The sequence below is a fragment of the Lycorma delicatula genome, chromosome 4, assembly GCF_047948215.1.
Source record: "Lycorma delicatula isolate Av1 chromosome 4, ASM4794821v1, whole genome shotgun sequence".
Lineage (NCBI taxonomy): Eukaryota > Metazoa > Arthropoda > Insecta > Hemiptera > Fulgoridae > Lycorma > Lycorma delicatula.
The window spans coordinates 47,721,509-47,747,817 of record NC_134458.1 but is presented as its reverse complement, the minus strand read 5'-3'; the positions used below and the strand labels follow the sequence as shown (position 1 = coordinate 47,747,817).

The window sequence follows — 26,309 nt, the reverse complement described above, 5'->3', positions numbered from 1 at the left end:
GATTGATTTTATCTCACTAATGGAAGTAAAACTATTAAACAGGCTTCTTTTGTCCATTACAGCTGACTCTCAGAACTCCTAAATCTAATTCTCTGTAAGTTACTTATGTTAGAAAATTATAAATTATTTATTTTTTAATCAATCAGTTACTTTTATGATTCTATAGACATCTACAATAAGCACTGCTTAATTTAATAAATTTCATAGCTCATTTAGTTATATTTAGTCAGTTTCATGGATGCACTAATTCATAAACATAAAGAATTCTTCCGTTGGGTAATTAAAAAAAACAATCTAAACAATCCATTTTTAATTTAACATATATAAAATTTATTCAGGACATTCATTACAATGGTTTTTGGTGAATAAATACAATTTTTTAAATATATCGCTAACCTTTTAAAGAACATTCAATTGGGTCAACACATGTCTTTGAAGTGGCATGCACTTATTCTTTGTAAACACCAGATGGTGGGCAGCCAACCACCAGCTAAATACCAGAAAATGAGAAAAAAGAATTTGCCAACTCATCTATGAGGCCTATTCTAGATAAGGGATGAATTTTTTTCATATGGATGGAATCAGTTCAGAGCCTGCCGTGAAATTTTAATCAAAAACTATCAGTTTATAACCCAGAAAGGTTTATGACTTATTAAAGTTGCAGTGGGATCACTTTTAATTAAGTGGAATTTTAGGTGGAGCTAAAATATAACCCTAATGTAAATCCCACTATTTTTTTATTTACTAGGTTTTGAGATCCATGTTTATAGATAATGCAGCTATTTTAATTACCAAAAGCACCTGTCTGTAGGCCAGGGTGTGGTAAATTATAGAATAGTTCATAAAATAAATTTATAGTTCACACGCATCAAATACATGAATATATAACATCTTTGTAAACAAAATATATTCCAAACAAACAACACTACAAATTTATTTCATAATGTTCATTTACAGTAAAACAATTTAAAAAAAATATAATTCACTCCCAAAAAGAAAAAAGATAATAGCTTAAATTTTCTCCATCCAACTATGAGAAACATATAAAAATAATTTTTCTTTTAAAATATACAAAAAACTGATGATGACTGGCATCATTACACATGTCAATTTGCATCCAAACATACAAAAAATGGCCCCAGTATAACACATTAATACATAGACTATTGACTACTTCAAATAACCGCCATATTTATAAATCACTTAAATATTATTAAACATATAGCTACAATTAATGGGTACAATAGAAATAAATTAATTAATAAGCAAAAAATAATACAGAAAACAACAATAATAAATCAAACAGCTAAATTAAATTAAATACGTTTTATGCCAAACATTAAAAACCAATTGAAAAAATATGATTTAACATTGCATTCATGACAAAGTGTTTTTAAAATTTCTAAACCAAAAATACTAGTATCATTAAAAATTCAGTTGGGAGAGAATGCGTGAAATTGAATATGACAATTAACAATTATTATATTGGAAAAACAGGATGAAAAATCGAAGAACATTTATCAAAAAAAATGATGTTAGGAAGACTATTTCAAGTTATGTACACTTAATTACATATAATCATAACAAAAATTTCACCCGATGATATTCTTGCTATGATTAAAACTTCAAGCATTTGCATTATAGTTAAAATATAAAATATACTGAATAAAAAAATGTTTAAGTTATAAAAGCTTAGAAGTTCAATAAATCCTGCTTCTAAATGAAAAAATATTCTTCTAATGCAACAGTTTATATAGTACAAAAATATTACATAATACAGGGAAACAAAAAAAAATATCAATCTGAAAATGTTCAAACAGCTGATTGTTAAAAAAATACAATGGACACACACCACATGAAAGTATGGCTGTGATTCCAAGATATATATGTGCAAAATCATTATAGTACAATTTATTTTTGTAACTTACAACAAACTCAACAAGAATGACAATAATTTTAACCTAATATTGGGGTTATAACCTCAGAATGCACAGTTATATCTTAAGTTTTATTATGTAAATTCACGGTTCAAAAGTGTACTTTGTAGAAGTTTGCCTGTCACCGGACCAGTTTAAAAAAAAAAAGGTAACACATAAATCTTTCTTCTAGTATAAACTTTTAAACTTATTCTTTTTGATTTTCATTAAAAAATATTTCTGTAGTTCTGCCACACAGAACAAGTCTATTTTGGAGATTATATATACAATTTGTTACTGAACAGAACTTGTTTTTTACCATCACTTATGCAGTGCTGTTCATACACAAACATTACCATTGGTATTTTTAACTACCATATTGCAAAACCCAAAAAATTACTACCGCTCACAACTGTTACTTTTCAAAGAAACTATAAGTTATCATTTTCAGTATAGTAAAATAAGAAATAAATTTAAACTTAGTAATATAAAACAAAATTACACAAATCTATCAATAAGGGCATTAGTAATCCTTTGTGTATCATTGGTAGCACAAGTTTAACACCTGTATACATTTCCATATAGGTCAACAGTTTGCAGTCTAGTCACAGCAGTAAAATCTGTCCTGAACCCAATGAGCCTACAATGCTATTTGTACAAGTTACTTCTCAAACAAGGGAAGCTATTGGGAACCTATGGGTCCCAACTAATTAAAATTTCATGGATATTTTGAAAACTTCTTGATAATCATAAAACACACATACTCACAAGACTGTGAAAAAACTGAACCCATCCTCATTTAAAACTACTAACACTCTCATGAAGAGATAGTTATTTTAACACCATTAGTACTAGTTTATACATCAATATACAATTAACTTGTTTTAATTAATTGTGTTAATAGTGTTTTTATGATTAGATTATCTAACTTAAAAACTTGCAAAATGAAAGTAAGAACCACCCTTCAGTGCCAGCCAGTATGCACAATAATCAGAGTAAAGATATTCCCTCAAAAATATATTATAATACAAATAATCAAGAATATATATTTTTTTTAAATTTAGTTTTGGAAGAACTGATCAACCATCTTTAGTTTTAAGTTCAGTGTAATATTAATAGTGAAAATGAATGCATAAATTCAGTAGTGATTAGTATTACCTTACACTAATTATATTTTTTAGTTAAATTATTATATAACATGCATCTGGAATTAACAGAAAAAAGACAAACATTGCACATGCAGTTAATGAACTTAACAAAACCATACATAAAAAGATGTAATAAAACTAATTAACAAAATATTGTTTGATTTGAGGATTTGTAATTTATAAATAATATCAAATCAACAAATTTAACACAGACTTTATATTTTTAACTAGAAAAAATTCAGTGGAGAAATAATGCTCGTTCATAAAACAAAACTTACTTATTAATTTTTGCAAACATCTCTTTAAAGACAGTGAAATATCTCAATGGGAACACAAATTTCATATATATGTAGAAATATACACATACCAAACTATTACTTTATTTAAGAATTACAAAAAATTGTTTTCAAGAATTAAGAAACATATTTATGGAGAAAGCGCTGTGAATATTGCAATTAAAAGAAAATGTTTCAGAATACTATTGTCTAGAAATACAAGAGAGTCTTGAAGAAAAAAGTCCCTACTACGCCAAACAAAAACGTATTGACATCTTACTTCAATGAAATGTAGACCAGAACGGACAATCATGTCCGTTCTAATGTAGTCAAATTGTCAAAATTGATCCGTTAAAAACTGTAGTTTTGAACTGTATGAAGCAAAAATAAAACTGATTTAATATATATCATTAATTTTAATAAGTAAGATTGGTGTATGGAGCGAGCATTTTTATAAATATGTATGATGAAGGAAAGTGCTCAAAAGGTTACAATGACCCACAAATGTTTCCAATAATTCATTTTTTTCACTTTTGTGTTTATTAGTTCCATAAAATTTGAAAGTACAAAAAAAACCTAATCATACTTGAAAATATCAAGAGTGTTAAAACAGTAAGCTATTGATCAATAAAACACTGCATTTTTTAAAGTAAATGTTCATTTAAGCATTAATCACAAATTCTGACTGAAGAAAAAGTCACATTTGTTAGTACTTTTAAACATTTTATTAATTAAGATGCATTAATCACCCAGTAGTAAAGTAATATGCACTGTAAAAGCACTAATTAGAAAGAGGAAAAAGAAGTGTTTTACTGATTAACAACTTATATAAAATCTGCTCCTAAGATACATTTCAATAAATTATTTATTAATACAATTAAAAAGTTATGATATTTACCAGAATCTTTTTTTTAAATATCTATTTGTGGCTGAAATACAACTGTCTAGAGTTGGTTAAGAATTTTATGCTTACTAAGCAGTGATTTCAAGTGAGTAAGATGCATAACTAAAATAATGAGAGGATAAGACCTGATGCCAATAAGTTATAAAAATAATACCAATAGGAACTATTAATTAAATAATAAAAAAAGAACTAAGTTCATTAAGCAGTAAAATATTCTTTATTTATACTCAAAATATGCAACTAAATTCCTATGATTTTATTTGGTAATGCTCATTACAACGAGAAAACTAATTTATTTTTATAAATTATAAAGCATTATAGAAAAACAAAACAAAAACTTAGTAAACTGGAGAACTAAAACAATACATTTTAAAACCATTAGAATATATATTTAAAACTTACCTTAGCTGAGTCCTTTAAATGGTTCATAGATGGATCATTAATACTTTTTCCTGAAGCAGCTTTAGTAGCCTGGATTAAATCTCCTAGTGCAGAGGCTACATCTTTTACAGCATTAATTAACATAACCTGTCCAAAAATGCATGAATTAAAACATTTTAGGAGTGATAAATCACATCATATATAAAGAGCATTACTAACCCAATATAAAAACTAATAAATCTATCTATTAAAAGTCAGCAGAAACTGACAAACTGATTCTTCATTTTTTTCCAGTAACATAGAGACACATACATACATATATGCCATGAATTAGCTATGCTAACAGTTATGTTTTCATAAACAGTTTGAGAGTTCTTATTTTTGCTAAAAATATTATCTGAATTTAATTATCTATACATGAAGATATTAAAAAAAGGCTTACAGTACTGTCTGGAGTCATGCTATTTCACAGCATTGCAATGTATAATAAATTATTTGCCATTTTAAAAAATAATCCATTCTTTTTTTTATCCATTAATTTAATTTATAAAATATCCTTTTTAATGTTGCCAACAACATTATTAGGTATGATATATGACATCCTTGCACTGATGAATTTTGTGAAGTCATTCTAAAATTTTGTCTACTGAGAAATTGAGTGCTCAGGATAAAATTGAAAAGTGTTTCTCTCTTTACCCAGCTGTTTATGCATTAATTCATAAATGAGTCATCTGATCTTAATGAAATTCTCTATACAGCATTACCTCATCACTATCTCAGTCAAGTTCAAAGATGAGCCAGATTGACCTGTATACTGTATATGTACATATAATATTCCTTTCACATTTGGATACTTTTAAATCTGTACTACAAATACCTGTTTGGTGTGAATGGTAAATTTTTATCTCCACCTGCCAGTTTTGAGGTTTAAACTCAAAAAAATTCTTTGTAAAGCTGTAAAAATTTTTAATTTTATTAAAAGTTAACCATTATAGAATAAGCTGTTTGCTAAACTATAAAATGAAATGGGTGAAAAGAAAAAAATCTCTTCTTTTCCATAAAGAAGTCAGATGGTTATATGGGGAAAGCGTTAATCCAGTTAATGGAATTGGGAGATGAATTAATATTTTTTCAGGATAAAAAAACGCCACTCTCGATGTTTTTACAGAATATTGAGTATATGTTGTTGTTGGCTTACTTAGCTGATGTATTTTCACATTTAAACGACTTGAATGTGAATTTAGAAGGACGCAATAAAAACATTTTATTAATGACAGACAAAGTTCATGCTTTCATTACGAATCTTGATACTGTATTATTCACCTTTAAAGCAAAGATCTTTAAATGTATCCACTACTTCTGACTATACTGAGAAAAATTTGGTTAAAAATTCAGATGGCGGAGTATTTCCCAGAAGATAAAAATGATTTTTCAAAGAGACAGGTACTAAATCCATTTAGTGAAAACGTTGTTGCAGCTACTAAGTTACCAGCTGAGATTCATAACCAGCTCATCAAAATGTCTGCTGATAAAACATCAAAGCAATTCACATCTGAAGATTTAGATACGTTTTGGCTTGTTCGTCGAGGTGAATATGAATATTTAGTCACAGAAGCATTGAAAATATTAATCCTTTTCGCCCTGACTTACCTCTGAAAAGGGCTCTTTGCCTATGGTTGTGCTGAAAACTAAATATAGGAATCATTTTTTATAACTTGAAAACAAACAATTTGCTTTTGTGTATTTATAACATAGATCCACATATGGAGAAACTTTAAAATAAAAACAAATGAAACTATCTCATTAGTTTATTTTCTTTACATTCTTTATAAATGAAAATAAAATGTTTATAATAAATGATTTTTTTCTTATAAAATGATTTCATTATTTTTTACGTGTAAAGTTGTAGGCTAATTTCACAACCCTATTATCACATCACAGCAACTCCCAGGTTGAGAAATGCTGCTAAACCTACAAAAAGTGGTTTATCTTTTATTTGAATATTCATAAGTTAATATGCTAAAATAGACTCTTTAAGCCAGTGAATCCTGCAGAGCAGCTACTAGGCATCTCTACAGTTACTCTAGTCTCAAAAGATTTTAACTTTTTAAAAATTATGAACAAGTTGAATTTTATATACAGACTATTTTATACATGGAAAATAAAAGTTTGTATAATTTACAATGAAGCTTTTAAAAAAAAAATCTCTTTCAGCATCCCCAAAGGCATAGGTAGATTTCACCAGTAATATATAGGGGATAAAAAAAATGTCCACCTTAAAGTTAAGAAAAATTTCAAATTTACTCAATACGACAATGGTTGCATGTGAAAAAAGTTTCACATGCTTACCATATAACAAACCCCATCTTACAATTCCAGCAACATTTTGATCATCCCTTGCCATAAGGGTTGGTCATATCAAAAATTGTTTCAGACAAAAGTTTTAAGTAATGTTTAGAGGACTAACAACCACTTAAACAGATTCGATACTGTGCCTATTAAGGGAGGCATGATTTTCTTTGTCTTTGAAACCCCATTTTTTCCACTCCCCTGGGCCAATGGTTGGTGATATAAAAAAACTTCAGATAACTTAACCAAAAAATAGTAGGAACTTTAAACGAATTCAATATTTTACTAAATAAGGAAGTTATAGATATATATATTTTTTAAAAACGCCCATTTCTATCCCCAAGGTCTGATTTTGGCCATTAACGAACTTTGGGTTGAGTTATTTTTAGGGAACAACTTGAAAGTGATTGGTGCAAAATTATGGAACTTATTGTGTCCACAAGAAAGTGAAATATATATAAATGTATATATAAACTTTTGAGCTGACATTGGTTTTGGGGTCTGGGGGATGTGAAACGCAAAGATATGTCAAAATTTTCCAGAAGTCGAATCATGGTACCCATTACAATAGGTAGCTTTCTTATGAAACCTATCTAAAAATGGCAACTAAGTAGTGTATTTTTATTTTCATGAATACTTCTTAAAAACAAAATAAAATTGTAAAATTAAAATCTTATGATGAAAAAGCAGAAAATGTTATATAAAAAACTCCTTTGTTGTTTTTGTACATGCAATAGTTTTTGAGTATAATGTAACTCCACTGATTTATTTTTTTACTATTAATTATTATAATTATTTTCACTTCACAACATCACAAGAATACAGAATTTAGATAGAATATAGATCTTTCTTCAAAGCATGAAGAATATAGATCAAATTATACAATTATTCTAACAGTATAGACTAAATAAGATAATATTTTTTAAGGAAACATTAACACAATCTTTATGAAAAACAAAAATAGAGAAGTATATTCTCACCTGGGCTTCTGGATTATTAGATCCCAAAGAAGCAGCACCATATTTCACAACATCAGCAAGCTGAACAATAGTAGAAACAGCATTTTGAGCAGCAACAGCTAACTGTTCTTGTGATGAAGCAGCACCTAAAACAAAAATAATAGCAATTTTATCTTAGCCATGTTAAACCTTTTGGTGCCAATCATTCTTCATTAATTAGTTACAATAAAGCCAGAGGAATTTTATACAGAATTGCATGTTGTATCAAAAGATTATAATCTCTTGATTATAACTCAATATAGAACATTAAATTAATCAAAACATAAATAAAATAACAATAAATTATGGTGAACAAATTCTATTAATTACTTCTGCAATATGAGAAACAAAATAATTTTTAAACAATAAATTTGAGCAACTTAAAGAAAAATTTCCATTTTTGTACATTAGACCTACAAAAGCAATATAAAAACATTATTCGGTTATCGTTAATTTGTTAATGATTCTATCAGAGTAGATATTTATACTAGAAAGTACACAATTTTCAAAATAATTTCTTTAAATCAAAGAGTAAAACTACATTTTCATAACTCAAATCACCTATCCCGTAACAAAAAAACTCACAACATTGAAATCGCTATTCACAGATCTATAAGTCACTATTAACTTACACAATGCTAACACTATTGATTCCTTATCAAGCAATATGATTAAATAACTACTATTTAACCTAAGAAAGTAAAAAAAATTAAAATAAAACTTTATATAGAAAAAACAGATTTTTAACAGTTGTGGTGGTGAGAACATAGCCCTCTGTGATACTTGTCATACTTGACACAGTAGCACCTTGATTTCTTTCTTTTTACACTAGTTACAATTCTTACAGGACTTTCATGAGAAGCATCACTACCACCAACACCACCACCTGCTTGGGTACTGTAACCAGCAGCAAGGTATCATCCCTCTATGTAAATCGCTTTGTTATCAATTCTTCAACAATTGATACTAGTAGGGTGTTGATGGCTTAATCGAGTCTTTTTTATGAACATATAACGAAGAAAGATTTAACATCATCTTACTAAAAATATTAAACATTAACTTTTTCCAGAAATGCATACATAGGATGGCATTCGTCTAGATAAAAATATAACATAATTACATTTTGATACCTAAAGATGCCATGATTTTTATTTCATTTCTATTTTTGTCCACCACATTATATTTTATGAACTGGTACCAAGTAATTAAAATTTTTTTAGAGCTATGTAATCTTATTTTAAATATCAATGTTTAGCAGAACTGATCATAACTATGAAGTCATTCCACAAAATACTCACTGAAATATTCCACTTTCATCATATATCAAGATGAGCAGCAACTTGTGCTTTTTTAGGGAAATTTAAAAAATTAATAATATACAGCATTCCAGAAGATTCCTGCTGAACTTTACAGGTATATTTCAGATTAAAAAAAATTGATAATCAATGAAGATTAAAATCTGAAATTATTTTTGATGAATAAGGAATCATTAAAATAATGTTCATATAAATATCAGCCTACTAAAATGTTTTATTTTTAAATAGTATTAAGTTTCAAGGTGGGTCTGAAAGTATTTCTATGACTTCTTTTCTAAGATTACTACTAAAAGATTTATGGATTTTCTGCTCACAGCAGAGTCAAGACCCTCAATTTGTAAATTTTTCCAATAGTTTAAGGTACTGGAGACAAAAAGATTCTCTCACTTGGGAAAATTGGTTTCACACCTAAAGTCTCTTTTCGGGTTAGATTATTTTATTATCGCCACTTCAAGTTTCAAAAATATTTTTAGACAATGCAACCTAAGTTGGTTTTGATTCTGAATTTATCAGTCATTTCTTTAGCTCGCAATCATGAACCCCCCCCACGGTTAGTGTTTCATCTTGGTGTTTTAATTATTTGGAAACTACCTAGGTTAATGTTTCTGATCATAACTGCATTATATTATCACTCATTTTAACTTAATGGTTTATTTGATAATCTACTATAATTTTTTCTGCATTTTCTTAGGTTTTAAAATATTCTCCCCATCACCTCCAGCTAAGATTAGAAACACAATTGATCATGCTGTAGATTCATTGATTCTTAGAGGAGTATGTAGAAATGAACATCTACACCACTTTTTTATCGTTCCAGATTTATCTCTTTTATTAAAAAATTGACGTTACTTGTACTGAAACATTAGTACTTGACTTCTAGAATATATATAAAGATAGAAACATTAGCTAAATCAGCATTTTTTCCATCATACCCTAATGTGTATAACTATACTTTATAAAAACATAAAAAAGACCAAAATGCATACCAGCCACTAAAGTTTTTGTATCCTCAACTAGAGATTTTGCAGTTTTCAAAATATTTTCACGATGATCAGCAAAAGTTTCATTCTCGTTTTCAGCATGTAAGGTTCCTGCAGTTGCAAACATTATAGTCGTATCCAAATCTCCAATAATACCTACACAAAAAAATTAAAAACTGTAGTTGCAGCAAATAAAAAACAATTACTACATAAAAAAATCTATTTATATATTACTGACTTCTATATTGAACTTAGCACATCTAACATCATATTTGTAAAAGAAATACGACGTTAGTTATTTTTGTCACTTGTACTTGAAAAGCATATACATTAATGCAATTTTTACAGATCCAGTACCATATATCAACAGTGAAATTTTATAAGAGTTCAGAGTAAAAATTATATTAAAAAAAATTGTCAAAATATTACAGTAAAGAAATTTTTTATGCAGGTAATATATTACATTGGGTATTTTCTTATTCCCTTAGGATTATCTGTAGACTTGAAAAAAAATTGTGAGCCTACTATATAACTTGCTGTCCTACAACTTCCAAACACTAATCATTTAGAAAAATTTTTTTAAAATTGCAAATAAAAACATGATAAAAAATGTTACAATGTAAATAATAAAAACTGGATGAATACTGATCGTTTTTCTTTATGGAGAAAAGTTTGTGAAATTAGTAATAAAATATGAAAAATGTTTAATTGGCATTGGTGACTAACTGACTTATAATAAATAGTATTATTATATAATGTTTATACATCAGTGTATTTTTTTTTGCTCATTTTGTTTTTAATTTGCTGATATTAATTAGTTATTGATCCACCTTTATACAATTTATGAAAACTGTTAAAAAATAATAAAAAACAGAAAATCATAATAACTACAAAGCTTACCGGAGACAGTGCTTGCAGCATTTATGCAAGCTTGAGTACCACGAGAACCAGCTTGTAATGCAGCCAATACTTGAGATACCTAAAAAAAGACAAATAACTAAGTTAATAACACATCCTGGTTAACAATCTAACGATTCTCTGCAACCTGATAACAGAACACAAGTAACCCCTAGACAGGAAAATCATTTTCATGAAAAAGCATCCTAGGTTTACTAAACAAAGTAATGAGTAGTCAGCTCCTGTTATCTTCTTCAGCAAGCCTAATATACAGGAGCACATCAGCATGTCAAGTAACCAGCCTAAATGCAGGTGATATTCAGTCCTACAAATGATGGCTTCACTGTTAATCATGGGCATGGTATTTAATAAACATCATTACTCTTGGAGAACAGATTCTGACTGATGATTTGTACTTCAGATATTTCATATGTACTACACTCAAAGAAAGTCTGAGATGTACGTTTTACAGCAATAACCAATTATACATCTTTCTGTCATAAATCAAGAAGTTATGTACTCTGCTACTAAGTAGGGAATAACATAGCTATATATTTCAATTAAACATCATACATTAAATATACAAAAAGAAAACTAATTTCAGTAAATGTCATTAAAAGGTTTTCTCAATTACTCTATTATTCATGCGTTTTTAAAACAAGTAAATGTCATAAAAATATAAATATAATGTTCTGTCCCACAAAAACAAAATTCACTAAGCTTACTTTTTATAAGTAAAATTTCAAAATTCTAATTAAATACTTCTGAATTTATGACAATTCAGACTGTTGTGGAGAAAATAATTCAAAATCAAGTATGAAGTAATGTTCTCAGTTGTTAAAAATCAATAAAATAATTTTCTGTTTATGGGTTTGACCCACAAACAAAAGCATAATCATCACAGTGGAAGGGTCCAAGTTCACCACGACCAAGAAAAGCGCAAAAAAAGTTGGCGAATGTGAAGACAATGATAGTTTCTTCAATTCTACAAGTACTGTGCATCAGGAATTTGCCCCTAGGGGGCAGAAAGTCAACCAGCAGTACTATAAGTGTCCTTCAGCGTTTGTGCGAACTGTGCGGAAGAAAAGGCCTACACTCTGGCAAGATAAGAATTGGGTCCTCTACTACAACAATGCGCTGGCTCATCAAGCGTTCTTGATCGCAGAATTTTTGGTCAAATTCCTGTACTTCTGCAACCCCTTTTCCCTTGATTTAGCCCCTAGCAACTCTACCTGTTTCCTAAATTGAAATTATCACTGAAAGGGAACCAATTCGATTCAACTGCAGACATCCAGGCAAATACAGTGAGGGTTCTAACACCCCTAAGAAAGAAAATTTCCAGGAATGCTTTCAAAAGTGGAAATACCATTGGAGTCTGTATGTTCAGTCAGAAGGGACACTGCACTTTGATGCAGATCCATCACAATAGCCTGTAAATATTGCCATTTTGAAATTATAAGCACTTAAAACTTTCCAATCATACCTTATATATATTATACATATATATATATATGTCAACAATATAGAGCAATGTTGTTTAATAAGGTGATCTATCGGCACCAACAGTTTATAAATAGGCTTTCGCCTTGGACACTTTATATTTAACATCTATTATCTTACAGGATGCCACTTCCTAAGACATTTAAGAATCATAAAATTATAAGGGATGCAGTTTATTATTTTATCAAGAGTGTAGGATATGTTATTGGTATGGTTTTGCACTTACTGTAAAATGCAAAACAGAATATTATACTTAATGTTAAAAAAAAAAATTAAATTTGCAATATTTGAACAAAAGACTCCATATATTAAAATATTATTCTTTTACAAAAAGAAAGTAACACATAAAAAAATAAATCATGTGGTATTATGAATAATTATAATTAAATTGTACGTTACAGTTTTGAGAAATATATCATAAATTAAAATTTATTTTCTATTAAGTTTTAACAATTTTATCTACTTTAATAAAATAAAATGTCTACAATTACCTTCACAGAAAGAACATGAGCACTATCAGAAAGATCACGGTGTGCTAAAGTATCAGCTGGTGAAGCCTGGACACTACCCGCAGCAGATACTGTGTTAAAACATGCACGACCAAGTTCTTGTACAGATGTCGCCAAACGTGAACTGACTTCTGGATTAGCTGTAGCAACAGCTGCTCCTCCAGAATCAGTAGCCAACTGAGCATATTGATGTGTAAGTTGTGCAGCAAGTGGTCCAACTTGTGATACATCAGAAGATGATTTCAGAACCTTTTATGAAAAATTTTTCCATTAAAAAATAAACATGTCATGATACAAAAACATATAATTTATTAAATAATAATAATAAAATACTACTTATATCTGATATATTGTATTTTTTATCTTACAAGGAATTAGAGGACCAAGCTTTATGTAACAGCCACTTAAGCTATTCCCCATTAAGCCAGAGACAGCCCACCAGATCACACAAAACTCACTGACTATAAGAATCAGCATTTTCAGCATGGATCTAGCAGATGGAATCAGACTTACATCAATATTACTGAAAAGGGGGGAGAAGGGACCAAAAATATGAAAAAGGTATGGATAAGGATGACCTACCATCAAAGGAACTGCAGTATATGATTACCAACAGCCTCCAGAGGAGGCGCCCTGGAAATGCAACTCCACATATCAGACACCCACCCATCCACCCAGTTCTTCAGGTCAGGATACTTTTAGCCAAATGGAAGCATCACATTACCTATCAATTATTCTTTGATGACAAACTTAACTAGAACTTAACAAAGACTGCTTCTCCCCTCAAAAATTAAAGAACTATCTGCCCCCCCCCCTTTGTAGGGGAAGACACCCTCTGCCATCCCCTCCATTCCTAGCCCTATGGGCTTTACCAGAGGTAATCTTTGAAACCTTGGCTTTTGACATATTCCAGTTCACCTCAGCCAGGATGCCACCTATGTGAATGCCACAAGGGACATTCCCACCAGTGTACTACTATTTAATGAACTAAATAAAAAAACACATCTCACAGAGTCTTAAAGTAAGACTTAAAGGATTTAACAAAACAAAGGAACTGAACTACCTACCCACAGAAGGTAAAAGTGAGTTCAAAACACAACACAAAACATAAAAATCTTACACGGAACAATAACACAGTAACAATGAACCAAAACAAAGGACAAAAACATAATTTATATAGCAAAACATAAACAAAAACAGAATACAAGAGAAATCCAAGCAGGGCTCTAGATCCCCTCAGCAATCTTCAGCTTTGCCAAGTACACTAAAAAACTTTCTACTATTACCCATTTGGCCTGGCTCCTCCAGTCTACTTGGAGATCCAACACCGACCCAATAAAATCAGGTTATTAATGGAAAAACCTTGTCCCACCAGAATTGTGTGGCAAATGGAAGTATTTCCAATTAAAATATAAATTCTTCAGCCAGATGCCCATCAACAACAATACTCAGTATACCAACAGATGTAATTGTTGAAGAACAAACATTACGAAAGGATTGTTTCCTACAATTCAGTAAATACAGAAAATCATAGACTTTTCTTGGTAAACAAATCTACAATAGTTAATAAAAAATATTAATCTTTAGCATGTAAAAACAGCAGAATAATTAATAGGAGGATACAATTCACTGATTTAACTCTGATTCTATACTCAAAATATTTTTTTTTATATTATGAAATTAAAATAAACAATTTTAAAGGATAATTCAACATGTTTGAACAAGAATTTAACTCATAAGGAATGTGGCTTCATTGATGAAGAACTTATCTGAAATAAAAAAAAAAAAATTACCTGAAGTTTATCAAATTATTTTCAAGATCAAAATAATGATTTACCATTTCTTGAGATAATCTTGCTATCTCTTTGGCAGAAGCAACCATCCTTGTCTGATAATCAACATAGCTATCAGTAGAATCATGTATGAATGACAGACGTTGTTGAGGTGCTTTAGGATCTGGTATCTTTCCCATCGCTCTTGTTATGGTGTCCAGAAGACCAGTAACAACACCAGCTTGTGTAGCGAGTTGTTCTAATGTGCTACTTAAATCTGATATGGCATCCCTAGTAGCTGAGACGCATTCATCTATATCTGGATGTATATTGACAGCCTGAAACAAAACAGTTAATGTTTCAAAATAGAGTAGCTATTAAAACCGTTAATTAGATGTAAAGAAAAAAGAAGATTACAAAAAACAGTGCCTAAAAAAAATCTATTACTTCATTAATAGTAAATGTAAATTATAATTTATAAAAAATGATCTTATATGTTATTTTTGCAAGCAATTGTAGATAGAAATTTTCTTTTTTTATATATTTTCTTTTTCTTCTGATTATTTTGTATGATTCAATATATTTTGATTAATTGACTGTTTATTATAGTGTAAAAATAGCTGTATGTAGTCATCCAAGTGTTAATGTTTTCATTGAGCTCCCAAATTTACTTGGTTAATAAAAATATATTGAATTAAAAAGGTAATGAATATAGTTATGATGGTAAACATAAGAATGATAATACAAGTGAGAGTTTGAGGAAAAGTGTAACAGAACATTACCCAAAAAATGAATAGAAATCATGTAGAGAAAATAACATAAAAAAGTAATAAATAAATAAATTTTACTATAAATTAAGGAGTAAATTAGTTATTTCCTAGAGATGCACCACTTAATTCAGCATAAAAGAAATTTAGATGGAATTTTTTTAATATAATTTTCAACTACTTCAGTCCAAAAAATGTAAAATATCGTCAGTTATGCAATTCTATTTTTAATATCATTCTAATAAAAAATATTATACGTGTAAATACAATTTTCAAAGTCTTTAATTATGAACAAAACATTACAAGCAAGAAAGCATGTTCACTAATTTTTCACTTTACAATTATTATTTTGTACTACTATGTGTATTTAAAAAAATTCTCAATGTAGATGACCCTAACATTCAGGCAGTGTAAACTAAGTAGTCAGTGGTATAAGCAAACAGTATATACTTTAATGAAAAATTAGTGAACATGTCTTTAATATCATGTAACGTCATTATATCGTTATTTTGAACTTTAAATTTTATTTTATCAGTTATTTGAGAATTATCTTTCATCTAACAGAAGTTGTTTTATGTTGTAATTTGAAACTAATAAGAAGCGAAATATTGAAATGTTATAAGTTGGAGAATTAAAAACCACAAATCAAAAATTCAAAACATCAGGCAATCCTGTGGTGCTTAGGACCATTATTTATTAATAAATTAATATTGTTGAGATTTTTATCAATTAAGCACTGTATTTTTTATTACATCGTTATTTAATTTCTTAAGATCACTTTTTTAATATAAGTTTTATTTTTATATATATATATATATAATCATTTTTGTTTAAAATAATAAGTATCTGCTATCAATATAAAGCACGCATGACAAAATAGTTGAGCTTTTAGTTTAATTTTGAATTTGAGTCATTATTGCAATTGTTTTAAGCATCTACTGAAACCAAATTAATGTTTTTTTTACTGTTTGAATTTACATAAAATATTTTTTATTCTTACTATATCTGGTTTCCTACTATATCTATCTATTGAAGTCAGGGTAAATGTGATTAAAGCGTAATATGAGCATTCTATCAACCTCCTTATTAAATTTAATTTTTGTTTTATATACTGAACCAAATATGTGATTTAAAAGTTATATTTTTGCTTATTTTAGTTATCAAATTTTTACTGATTTATTTCAGTGTAAATAATGTTTCCATTATTTTTATTACCATAATAGTCAATAATAATAATATATATCAATAACATAGTAATAATCTTGTTGTACAGGCTTTAATTTTACTTTTGAAGAGATATTTCTGATGTTGGATGTTAATTCAAAAACATTTAGATAATCTATAACAGCTAAACAACAAACAGCTAATAGGATAAAATAAAGGATATAAATATTCATACACAATCTATTAAATTGCATCCTAGACGATAATAGTAAATATACAGAAAAAAAACTCATACTACTAACCTTTGGATTCCCTCCACACTCTTTGGTGACGTAAATAAGGTGTAAAGCACATTCCACAACAGTTTTGCTTTGATCTAACAGAACAGTCTGTTGTTTTGAATGAACCATATTAGATGATGCACCAATAGTACCAGATACGAGAGGTTCAAAATACGCAACCATTTGTTTCACCTGAAATAATGATTCACAAGATTAATTTGTTTTATGAAAGAGTGCCCAAGACCTCTGCATGAAATGCCAAGATGCTACACACTTTATTGTATTATGACTGAATGTACACTATAAGTGAGGAACGAAATATGTTCATCTGATAATAACTTTTAGCAAGGAAAATGAAATACCACAAGTAATAAATTATACAATATTAGAGTATGGAAACTGCTTTTCTAGAATAACTGAAAAATTAACTTACTGTGTGACCAATGTTTTCAGCTTCCATTTTTGCAGCTACTCTTAGTGGATCAAGACGATCAGAAATCTCAGCAGCAGAACTTTCGGTCTGTTCAGCAAAACCTTGCAATGTGTTGTCACGACGAGCTGGTAAACTCTGTGATAAAGCAAGAAGAGAAGCTTGGTCTAACTCACGAATGCAATGATTCAATCTCTCAACTGCCTCATCACATTCCTGCTGTCCAGGAGCTTTATCTCTAAAACATAAAACCAGATATTGACACTAAAAGAGACCAATCAAACACACTAAATTCTCAGAGTAATCACTTTTTTTTTAATAAACTTCCAAAAAATGTAACAATTACTTCCCAATAATCTTCCAAACAGTTATAAACAAATATAAAAGGGTACCAAAATATAATAATTTTCCAAACAAATATAAAAGGGTACCCCTGAAGGATCAAGAAAGGTACCAGTTTAATATCAAACGGGTCAACAATTACGAATATTTCCCTTACATTGCTATTTTCAAGAATGTAACAATTATTAACAGGATGAAATATATTAACTCTTCTGCAATAAAATAACATCTACTGATGGCTACTAGAACCGATTACACTTCCAATTACTATATAACTTAAAATGTATATATATGTAGAAAAAAATCATAATACTCATACAAAAAAGGTTAACTTTCAATGCATGTTGTTAATAATAAACATAGAAATAATCACAAATGTATATTATCAGTCGGTTTGTTTTCCATTTTCCGAATTTGTTTTTGCTGAGTCAAACTTAATATAAATTATTTTAAAAAAATAAATATATATCTAAGTAAACATTGAAACACAATGCAAAAGCTCTTTACCTGATAGAAGCAACAAGTTTCTTTATGGAATCAGAAACACTTTTGCTGTGACTAGCAAGTAATTTCCATGTTGGTGGATCTTTTGGTGCAACAGCAAGGCTTTTAGCAGCACAAATTACAGCACTAGATGCGTCGATTATTTCACAGCCAGCAGATGTTATAGGTTCTTGACTGGCCCTTGCACTTTCACTGATTCGAGCTGGCTGACTAGCAAACTCAGAGGAGTTAGCAAATGTTACCAAAGAATCAACAGCATCAAGCAATGGACGAGTGGCAGCTGAACATGATTCACGGTTTCTTTCAGAATAATCAAGATCCAAAGCTGAAAAATAGAATATCATTACAACTTCCATCTACATATTTGTAATAAGAAATATTCCTCTGATATATTTTAACCGACTGAATATTCATTCATAAGTAAATTTTAAAATCACTGATGTTCACTTTTAAGTATAAATAGTCATTAACTTACAGTTACACTTACAACCCCTTCACACACATCACACTTCACTTCAAAAAGTACATGAAGACATTAATAGTATATATACAACTTGACCGTACACTTCTAACGATTCCTAACATATTGAAAACGGTTTTGCAGGAATTCAGATCCAGTGAGTACAAAATATTAAATTAAGTATATCTTTAAAATAAGATTGCAACTAAAATAAATTTTTAAGATAAATGGACTTTGTTAGAAATTAATGGAATGTTTTCTTCCAAAAAAAATTTAAGAGCAAATTTTCAGTAGAGTATCTGGTACCACAGTTACCAACAGCACCCACAAAAAGCTTAGAAAACCCCTACGTATGTAACTTGACTTATGTTGTATTTGTTTATTTAATGTGTTTTTTTTTCTTTCCGTAGCGGAGGAAAAAGCTCTGCCAGCCACCGTCAGGCCTGTACTGACGGCAGTGCGGGGCTCTCACCCGCTAAAAAAACCTCCCCTTCTACCATGCAGGGGCCGGATCTAAGCCATATGGTATGTACAGCCCCTGCAATTTAATGTGTGTTGTTTTTGTTAAATTTACTATGTTTATAGATACATATTGTCACTGTGTTATGATCTTTTTTTTTAAGTGTTATATATAAAATTTGCATGTGTTGTTGGTATGCGTAATGCCTGTATGTATACCTAATATCTGGGGATGGAACGTGCATCCAGTCTGTCCAATTTAATTTTTAGACTTATTTATTTATTAATTTCATTTCACTTTTTATATAAAATGTTTTCTGTTTACATGTATAATTCAAAACAAAATATAAAGTTAAAAATATTGTAACTGGAATAAAATTAAATTCAGTCAGATATTCTAAATTATGTTTTTAGAAACGTACACAAAAATAAAGGTTCATATCCAGACACCAATCAGGATGGTCATCCACAAAAATCAGTCTTTATTAGAGTGAAGATAAATAAATATTAAGTTTCTTTTTTTTTTAATTTTATATTAGGGACAAGACATTTAACAAAGTGGACAATTTTATTTATTCTAAAGGCCCATGTCATGCAAAGTACTGTGCATGATGATGAGGTACATTATGGATGTTATTATTACTCCCTGCTTAAAGCTAATCTCAAATTTAACTCTCTTTGTAATTTTTATGTAAAATGCAATGTTTTATTCTTTTTCTGTGAAATAAGTTTTATTGATGCTCATGTACTGCAACACCAATTATCAAAGATGAGCTTACTTTTAATTTTAATATTTTTATTTTGATTTACCATCATTCATTAAAATTTAAGTCAGTTCAGTTCAATTATGTAGAAGATAATTTACATAATTATCATCTGAAGTCAAGGTTGAATCTGCAGAAAATAATCAAGAAATAAAGAAAACACTTGTATTATAGTATTTACTACCACAACATATCATTATGTAAAAAAGGTTGGACTTAGCATCTTATTGTCAATCCTCTTGCAACTTCATAACAAGTAAATCATGAAAATATACTAGCTGATTTAAACAGACACTTTAGTTTATAAAAAGAAACTATTTAGGAATACACTATCACTTTCACTATGAGACATTAAACCAACTTGGAATTTGAGGAGCATGCAGCTAGGCTGTACAACCAGCTACTGATCCAAGTGCAAACACTGGTCAGGTCCTTGTAGTTTGTTGCAAGTTGGCACAGTCATTTTTCCACAAGTGGTGAGTTAGCTGGGAACCGGGTAAACATTTACAACAAGGTATGGTTTGCCATGCCAAAAAATATGTGATGAGCCCTGGGCCATCTCTGCCACTCCTGACTAAAATGTGTTGCTCTCACTGAAGCTTCAATGCATGAAGGGAAGGAAATCTTTTAAAAAGATTAAAACTTATGTAAACAACATACCTTTGATTTCTTTAACAAGATTGGCAGTTGAATTTGCAACATCTTTAGCAGACTGAACAAAATGTCTCTTAGCAACTGGATTTGTTGTTTTTGATGATGCAGTACGACAAGCATTACACAGTGCACTGGTATGTTTTGCAATAACAGTTGCGGCAGCTAAAACCTAAAACAAAATGAAGTTATTTATTAGATAATAGCCATTAAAAATTTGTTATAACATCAGTAAAAAGTAAATCGACAATTCCTTTGATACAACTACATTTCCTTTGATTTGTGCCTGAACTTATTTGAAATAAAAACAGATTTCACATTAAAATAATGCAATATTTACAGATCATTTTTGTAATTCAGCAACCTTTGTATAATCTTTTTCTGATAAAGATCTTGATGTAGGCTATCATCTGCACAGTACCCACCAACTGTATAATTATTATTATGAACCTCTTAAAAAAAGTGAGTAATGGGTAGAAAAAAAGAACAGGCTAAGAAAAGTCAAGCCACTGAAATAATATTTTTAATATAGAGTGAAAGACTGCAGAATGAGAATATTTAGCAGTAATAATAATAACAATGATAAAATAAACTCAGAATTAAATGTATGTATTACTAGAGAGAGAAAGAATACATCAAAAATATCTAAGAACACAGGACATTAGTACTCCTCTACAAATATATAATTCTCTTTGTCATGCAAATATAGAAAATATTTATAGAAGTGATTTTAATACTAAAAAGAACAACAATAAATTACAGCCTCCTATGCCCTGTAATGGACAAAGAAAAGAAACAAATGTTATTTGAAACATAGGTTACAAAATGTTATCCAAAGGAAACTTCTGAAGACAAAGGCTATTGTTTGTAGAATAAAAAAATGTTTCTCATTATTGTTTCTTATATCACATTATACTAATTAAAACCAGTTAAGAAACAACAATGTTATATTAATAAATATCTTATTTATAAGTTGTGCTTGTTAACCCCCAAAACTATTAGTTTTTCCAAATTTAAAGATAGAACAAGATGGCACTTGAAGACAAGTATGCAGCTTTTTCTATACTTACTGGGAAAAATTTATGAGATTTCCATAATTAGAATAATTCTATTAAGAAAAAGTCAGGAAATTTTTCAGACACTAAATAATAGAAGAAAATGAAGTAACCTTACCTGCTGTTGATTACTGGTAGAATTTGAAAGAGTTGTACAAGCCCCTTGTATAGCCTGATAGGCCCGTGCAAACTGTACTTGATCAACAAGTCCCTGTTTCGCAGCAATACTACTTGAATCAGAAACTGCAAGCAGGTAAGCAGCTTGTGCAGCTGGTTCAATCAAACCACAAATTGAATTGCTAACACTGCGTACAGATTCACCAAACTGTTCATGTTCACCACGTTTAGCATGTGTTGCAATACCAGTCATTCCATCACCTGAAAATAATTACACGTTCATTAACAATGAAATAAAGAATAACACTGTAATTGTAGTGCAGTTCAATACGTATAGAGAGACACAACAGTGATAAAAAAGTTTATATAAATGATTATGCATACAGTTTTAAAACAAAAAAAATATTTTAGGTTCACAGTTAGATAGATTTACAACATTTGTTGCTACAAAACAAAAGAAACCATACCCACTACAAAGGAAAGATAAGTTAATTAGATCAAAATAAAACTGCTACTTAAGTTAACTATTGTATTACAACTGATAGATTGATATGGCTGAGAAACAACAGGCCCAATCTTAAATTCTATTACAGACTTGGCAGTTTTTATATTTTACATACTTATTTCTATAAACAATTAAGAAAATCTTAGCAGAATCTACTAAGCTTATGAGGATCCTGACCTACAAAACTGCTGACCTGAACTGCAAACCTACCAGTAGGTTAATTTTTGTATGGGATCTATAAAAAAAAGTTTATCTCTAGTTACATATAGTAACACTATATGAAAAAATTAAAGTTACATATACAATAAAAATAAAACCATTAACCCTTTAATTCTTTAATTATGTTGGTGATTAATAATCCCTAACTGCATTGATTATTTTATTAATTGACAACTGACTGTGCTCTTGAACTTGAACTGCATGTATTTCACTTTATATTCATACCAGAAGAAAAATTTCAATATAATTACATAACATAACTGTGTAATATTACAGCAAAATGCATTAAAGGGTTTATAATAAATATTTTATAATCTTAAACCATAAACTAAAACAAAAAAAGCAATTCGCATACTACAGAAACAAAACTAAGCACTATTACCACATTTTTCTTCAGAAAAACTAAACTATAATAAAAATATACAACACGAACTCTGCAAATCAGTATAAAATCACTAAAACGCTCATATATGAAAATATAACCAAGAAACTACAAACCAAATGCAGTATGAAAGTCAAAATATGGAACAGCTGATCACGTGAAACACTGTACGAATAAGAAATATTTTGTTCCTTTCAGACTTTATTATTATTATTTATTGTATAATAATAATTACAGAGAAAAACCCATTTTAAACTGTACTACATTTAGTCTGAGACCTTTTAGTACAAACTGCAGTTGCTAGAGTGTAGAATCTGATGGCATGACAGAATGCATAATATTACAGCAAAATGTATTGGGATACAATACTTGACTGTGTAATATTATGGCAAAATGCATTACAGGGTTAATATGGTTTGTATTTTGAATATTAATTTTACTGTTATATATTATATTAAAATATATAACATAATTATAATAAAAATACAATTATTATAATTATTATAGTATAGTTACAAATATATATTATTTATACTTTACTTATGTAATACATTATAATATAATAGTATATTTATAATATACTTATGTAATATTACATACAATATGGTTTCATAAAGGGAAAATCGACAGTTGACGCTTTGAAAAGAGTGGTGACATGGATAAACACATGCAAGGTGGGCACCTGGAGGACCAGAAAGATTCCCTTGATGGTCCTCCTGGATGTCCAGAATGCCTTTAATAGTCTACCATGGGTGGTGGTGACTAATGAGTTGGCAAACAAAAAGATTAGTGATTATTTGAGAGCAGTAATATGTGACTTCCTACATGCATGTGAACTACTCACCACAATGGAGGATGGTGAAATTAGATTCCGAATGAAAGGTGAGGTGCCTCAAGGGTCTGTACTGAGCCCCCTCTTTGGAACCTTACATTTGATGGGATTTTGAAACTGGGGTTCCCAAACTCAGCAACTCTGATTGCTTATGCAGACAACCTAGCACTGCTAGTGTCAGGATGTGAAGAAGAAGACGTCAAATACAGAGCGAATAGAGCAATTAAACAGGTGAGCAAATGGCTCCAATTCAAAGGGCTAAGTCTCGAACCCAAGAAAACTCAACTTCTCACGGTGGTAGGGAATAGGGAAACATAAGACCAGACCCATAAACGTCAGAGTGGACAGATATCAGGTCGCAATGATGCCATGCATTAAATATCTGGCAATTTGATTCCAACAATCAGAAAAATTTAACAAACACCTTGAGATGGACACATGTAAAGCAGAGAAAACCATAAACTCTTCAGGATGCTTAATGGGAAACACATGGGAGCCAAAGGCCACAAAAAGACTGATCCTGACAGCAGAGATGTCCATCATATTGTATGCCACTCCAGCTTGGTTTTTGGCTTTTAACATTAAGAAGAACAAAATTAGACAAAACTCCCTACAATGAAGAATGAATTTGAATATTTCATAATCTTATACAACTGTTTCTACAGCCACTTAAGGGGTACTGGCGGGGGTACCACCCATTCACCTCCAGACCCAGAGAAGAAAGCGAGTCTACGAAGGAATGAACAAGGAAGATGCTGCTGGACTAATATATAAGAATGGCAGGAAGAGTGAAAGACGACCATGCAAGTTCCTGGATGTGAAGGTTAATCCCTAGATTGAGACCACGGCTGGAGAGGAAACATGAGGAGGTGGGATACTACATCTCCCAGTTCCTCTTCGACCATGGGGAATTCGGTGACTACCTGAATAGGTTTAGAAAGGGAGAATTCGCTAACTGTGTCTATTGTAGAAGTGAAGACTCCCCACAACACATGATATTTGAATGTGACAAATGGGAAGAACACAGAAAGAGAGCTCATTTTGGATGTCACTCCAGATACAATAGTAGCATTTATGCTTAAAGGTCAAAAAGAATGGAGGATAGTTGAAAATCTGGTCACTGAGATCCTAAAAACTGAAGAGACAGATTGTAAGGAATGGATCAGAGACTTAATGTCAATAGAAAAAACAAAAAAAAAGAAATAAGTTGATAAAGAGACAGAGACCCGGCCGCTGGGTAGGGCCCAAGAACGACATAGTCGGGCCTGGTTCCCCCTGCCTGGCTGTTTGAGACACATAGAGGTAAATAACATACAGTGTAGAGACCAAGTCCTGGCCACTGGGGAGGGATCCAGGAACAACATAGTTGGGCCTGGTTCACCCCTATCCGGTAGTTTAGGCAGGTGAATCAAAGAATCAAAAGATCCAAACCAGCGAGCCTACCTGCCAGGCTGGACATATAGCTGGTAGGCAGGAAGGCTCATTTGAGTTAAAGGACACTCCTGGGTTGAGTTAAATTTGACTCCAGATCCAGCCCAAGAGAGCAGAGAAAAAACTATTTATATTAAACTTATGTAATAAATTATAATTATTGTTATATTATTGTGTTTATTGTTATATACTATTTATTGTTTAAAGTAAGCATATAAGAAATAAAAAAAGCAAAATTCTTAATTTTTAATAATTATAAAATAAACATACACTAGTACCCTTCAATGAATGTAGAACGTAACGCACATTAAACAAAAATAACAAAGCTAGGGACAATAAAATATGTAAGTAAAAGATTCTGTATGAGTAACAAAGTTAAAAATAATCCACAGAAAAAAAGAAGGAAAATAAGTAATCACTTATTTCAACAATTGCCTGACCAATGCTGATCTGATGCAGATTGAAAACATAACTGCACCACAATATAATTTTTTCTTTTGTTTCAAACTTGGACTGTTTATTAGTAAAACAATTTTGAATACAGTACTATTCATTATGATTAGATACAAATTTCTATTGTTTTTATCTTGTTGCATGTTGTTTTTATTTACTATTTTTTTATTTATGTGTAACTACTTATTTACTCTGGTTGTAACTATCAATTTTTAATATTAAATGTGAAATTAAATATACATATTATTACAATACATGAACATACAATATTTCATTATTGTTACAATATTCCAGTACATAGATAAGTTCGTAAGTTGAATCCATCAAATTAAATAAGATTATAACATATCATATTTAGAAACAAAATTGTTACTGCAAATTCTAAACAGTGGTATTATTTATATTATCAGCCAATTATTTACATTTTCAGGCAAATTATTAATTTTTTTTACTTACATAATCAGGAACTGGTTCAAAGTCTGTGGTTCTAAAACTGTCAAAGTGAATATGATTTTTATCTCTGATATATAATTTATATAAATTAAGTT

The 26,309-nt window shown here is 29.8% G+C and overlaps 1 protein-coding gene across 5 annotated transcripts in view; it reads right to left on the bottom strand.

The window, feature by feature from the left end:
- rhea (Talin_middle and talin-RS domain-containing protein rhea) overlaps positions 1 to 26,309 on the bottom strand; it is a 345,464-nt gene that overhangs the window by 56,415 nt on the left and 262,740 nt on the right. For all 5 annotated transcript variants that reach the window (XM_075362858.1, XM_075362859.1, XM_075362857.1 and 2 more), the window contains 11 exons: positions 21,941 to 22,200; positions 20,777 to 20,939; positions 18,437 to 18,758; positions 17,591 to 17,825; positions 17,179 to 17,349; positions 15,011 to 15,283; positions 13,156 to 13,422; positions 11,168 to 11,246; positions 10,274 to 10,423; positions 7,954 to 8,078; positions 4,646 to 4,771 (listed from right to left, as the gene is read on the bottom strand). In XM_075362858.1, coding sequence (XP_075218973.1) covers positions 4,646 to 4,771; positions 7,954 to 8,078; positions 10,274 to 10,423; positions 11,168 to 11,246; positions 13,156 to 13,422; positions 15,011 to 15,283; positions 17,179 to 17,349; positions 17,591 to 17,825; positions 18,437 to 18,758; positions 20,777 to 20,939; positions 21,941 to 22,200 — 2,171 coding nt within the window. The remainder of the gene's footprint in view (positions 1 to 4,645; positions 4,772 to 7,953; positions 8,079 to 10,273; positions 10,424 to 11,167; positions 11,247 to 13,155; positions 13,423 to 15,010; positions 15,284 to 17,178; positions 17,350 to 17,590; positions 17,826 to 18,436; positions 18,759 to 20,776; positions 20,940 to 21,940; positions 22,201 to 26,309) is intronic.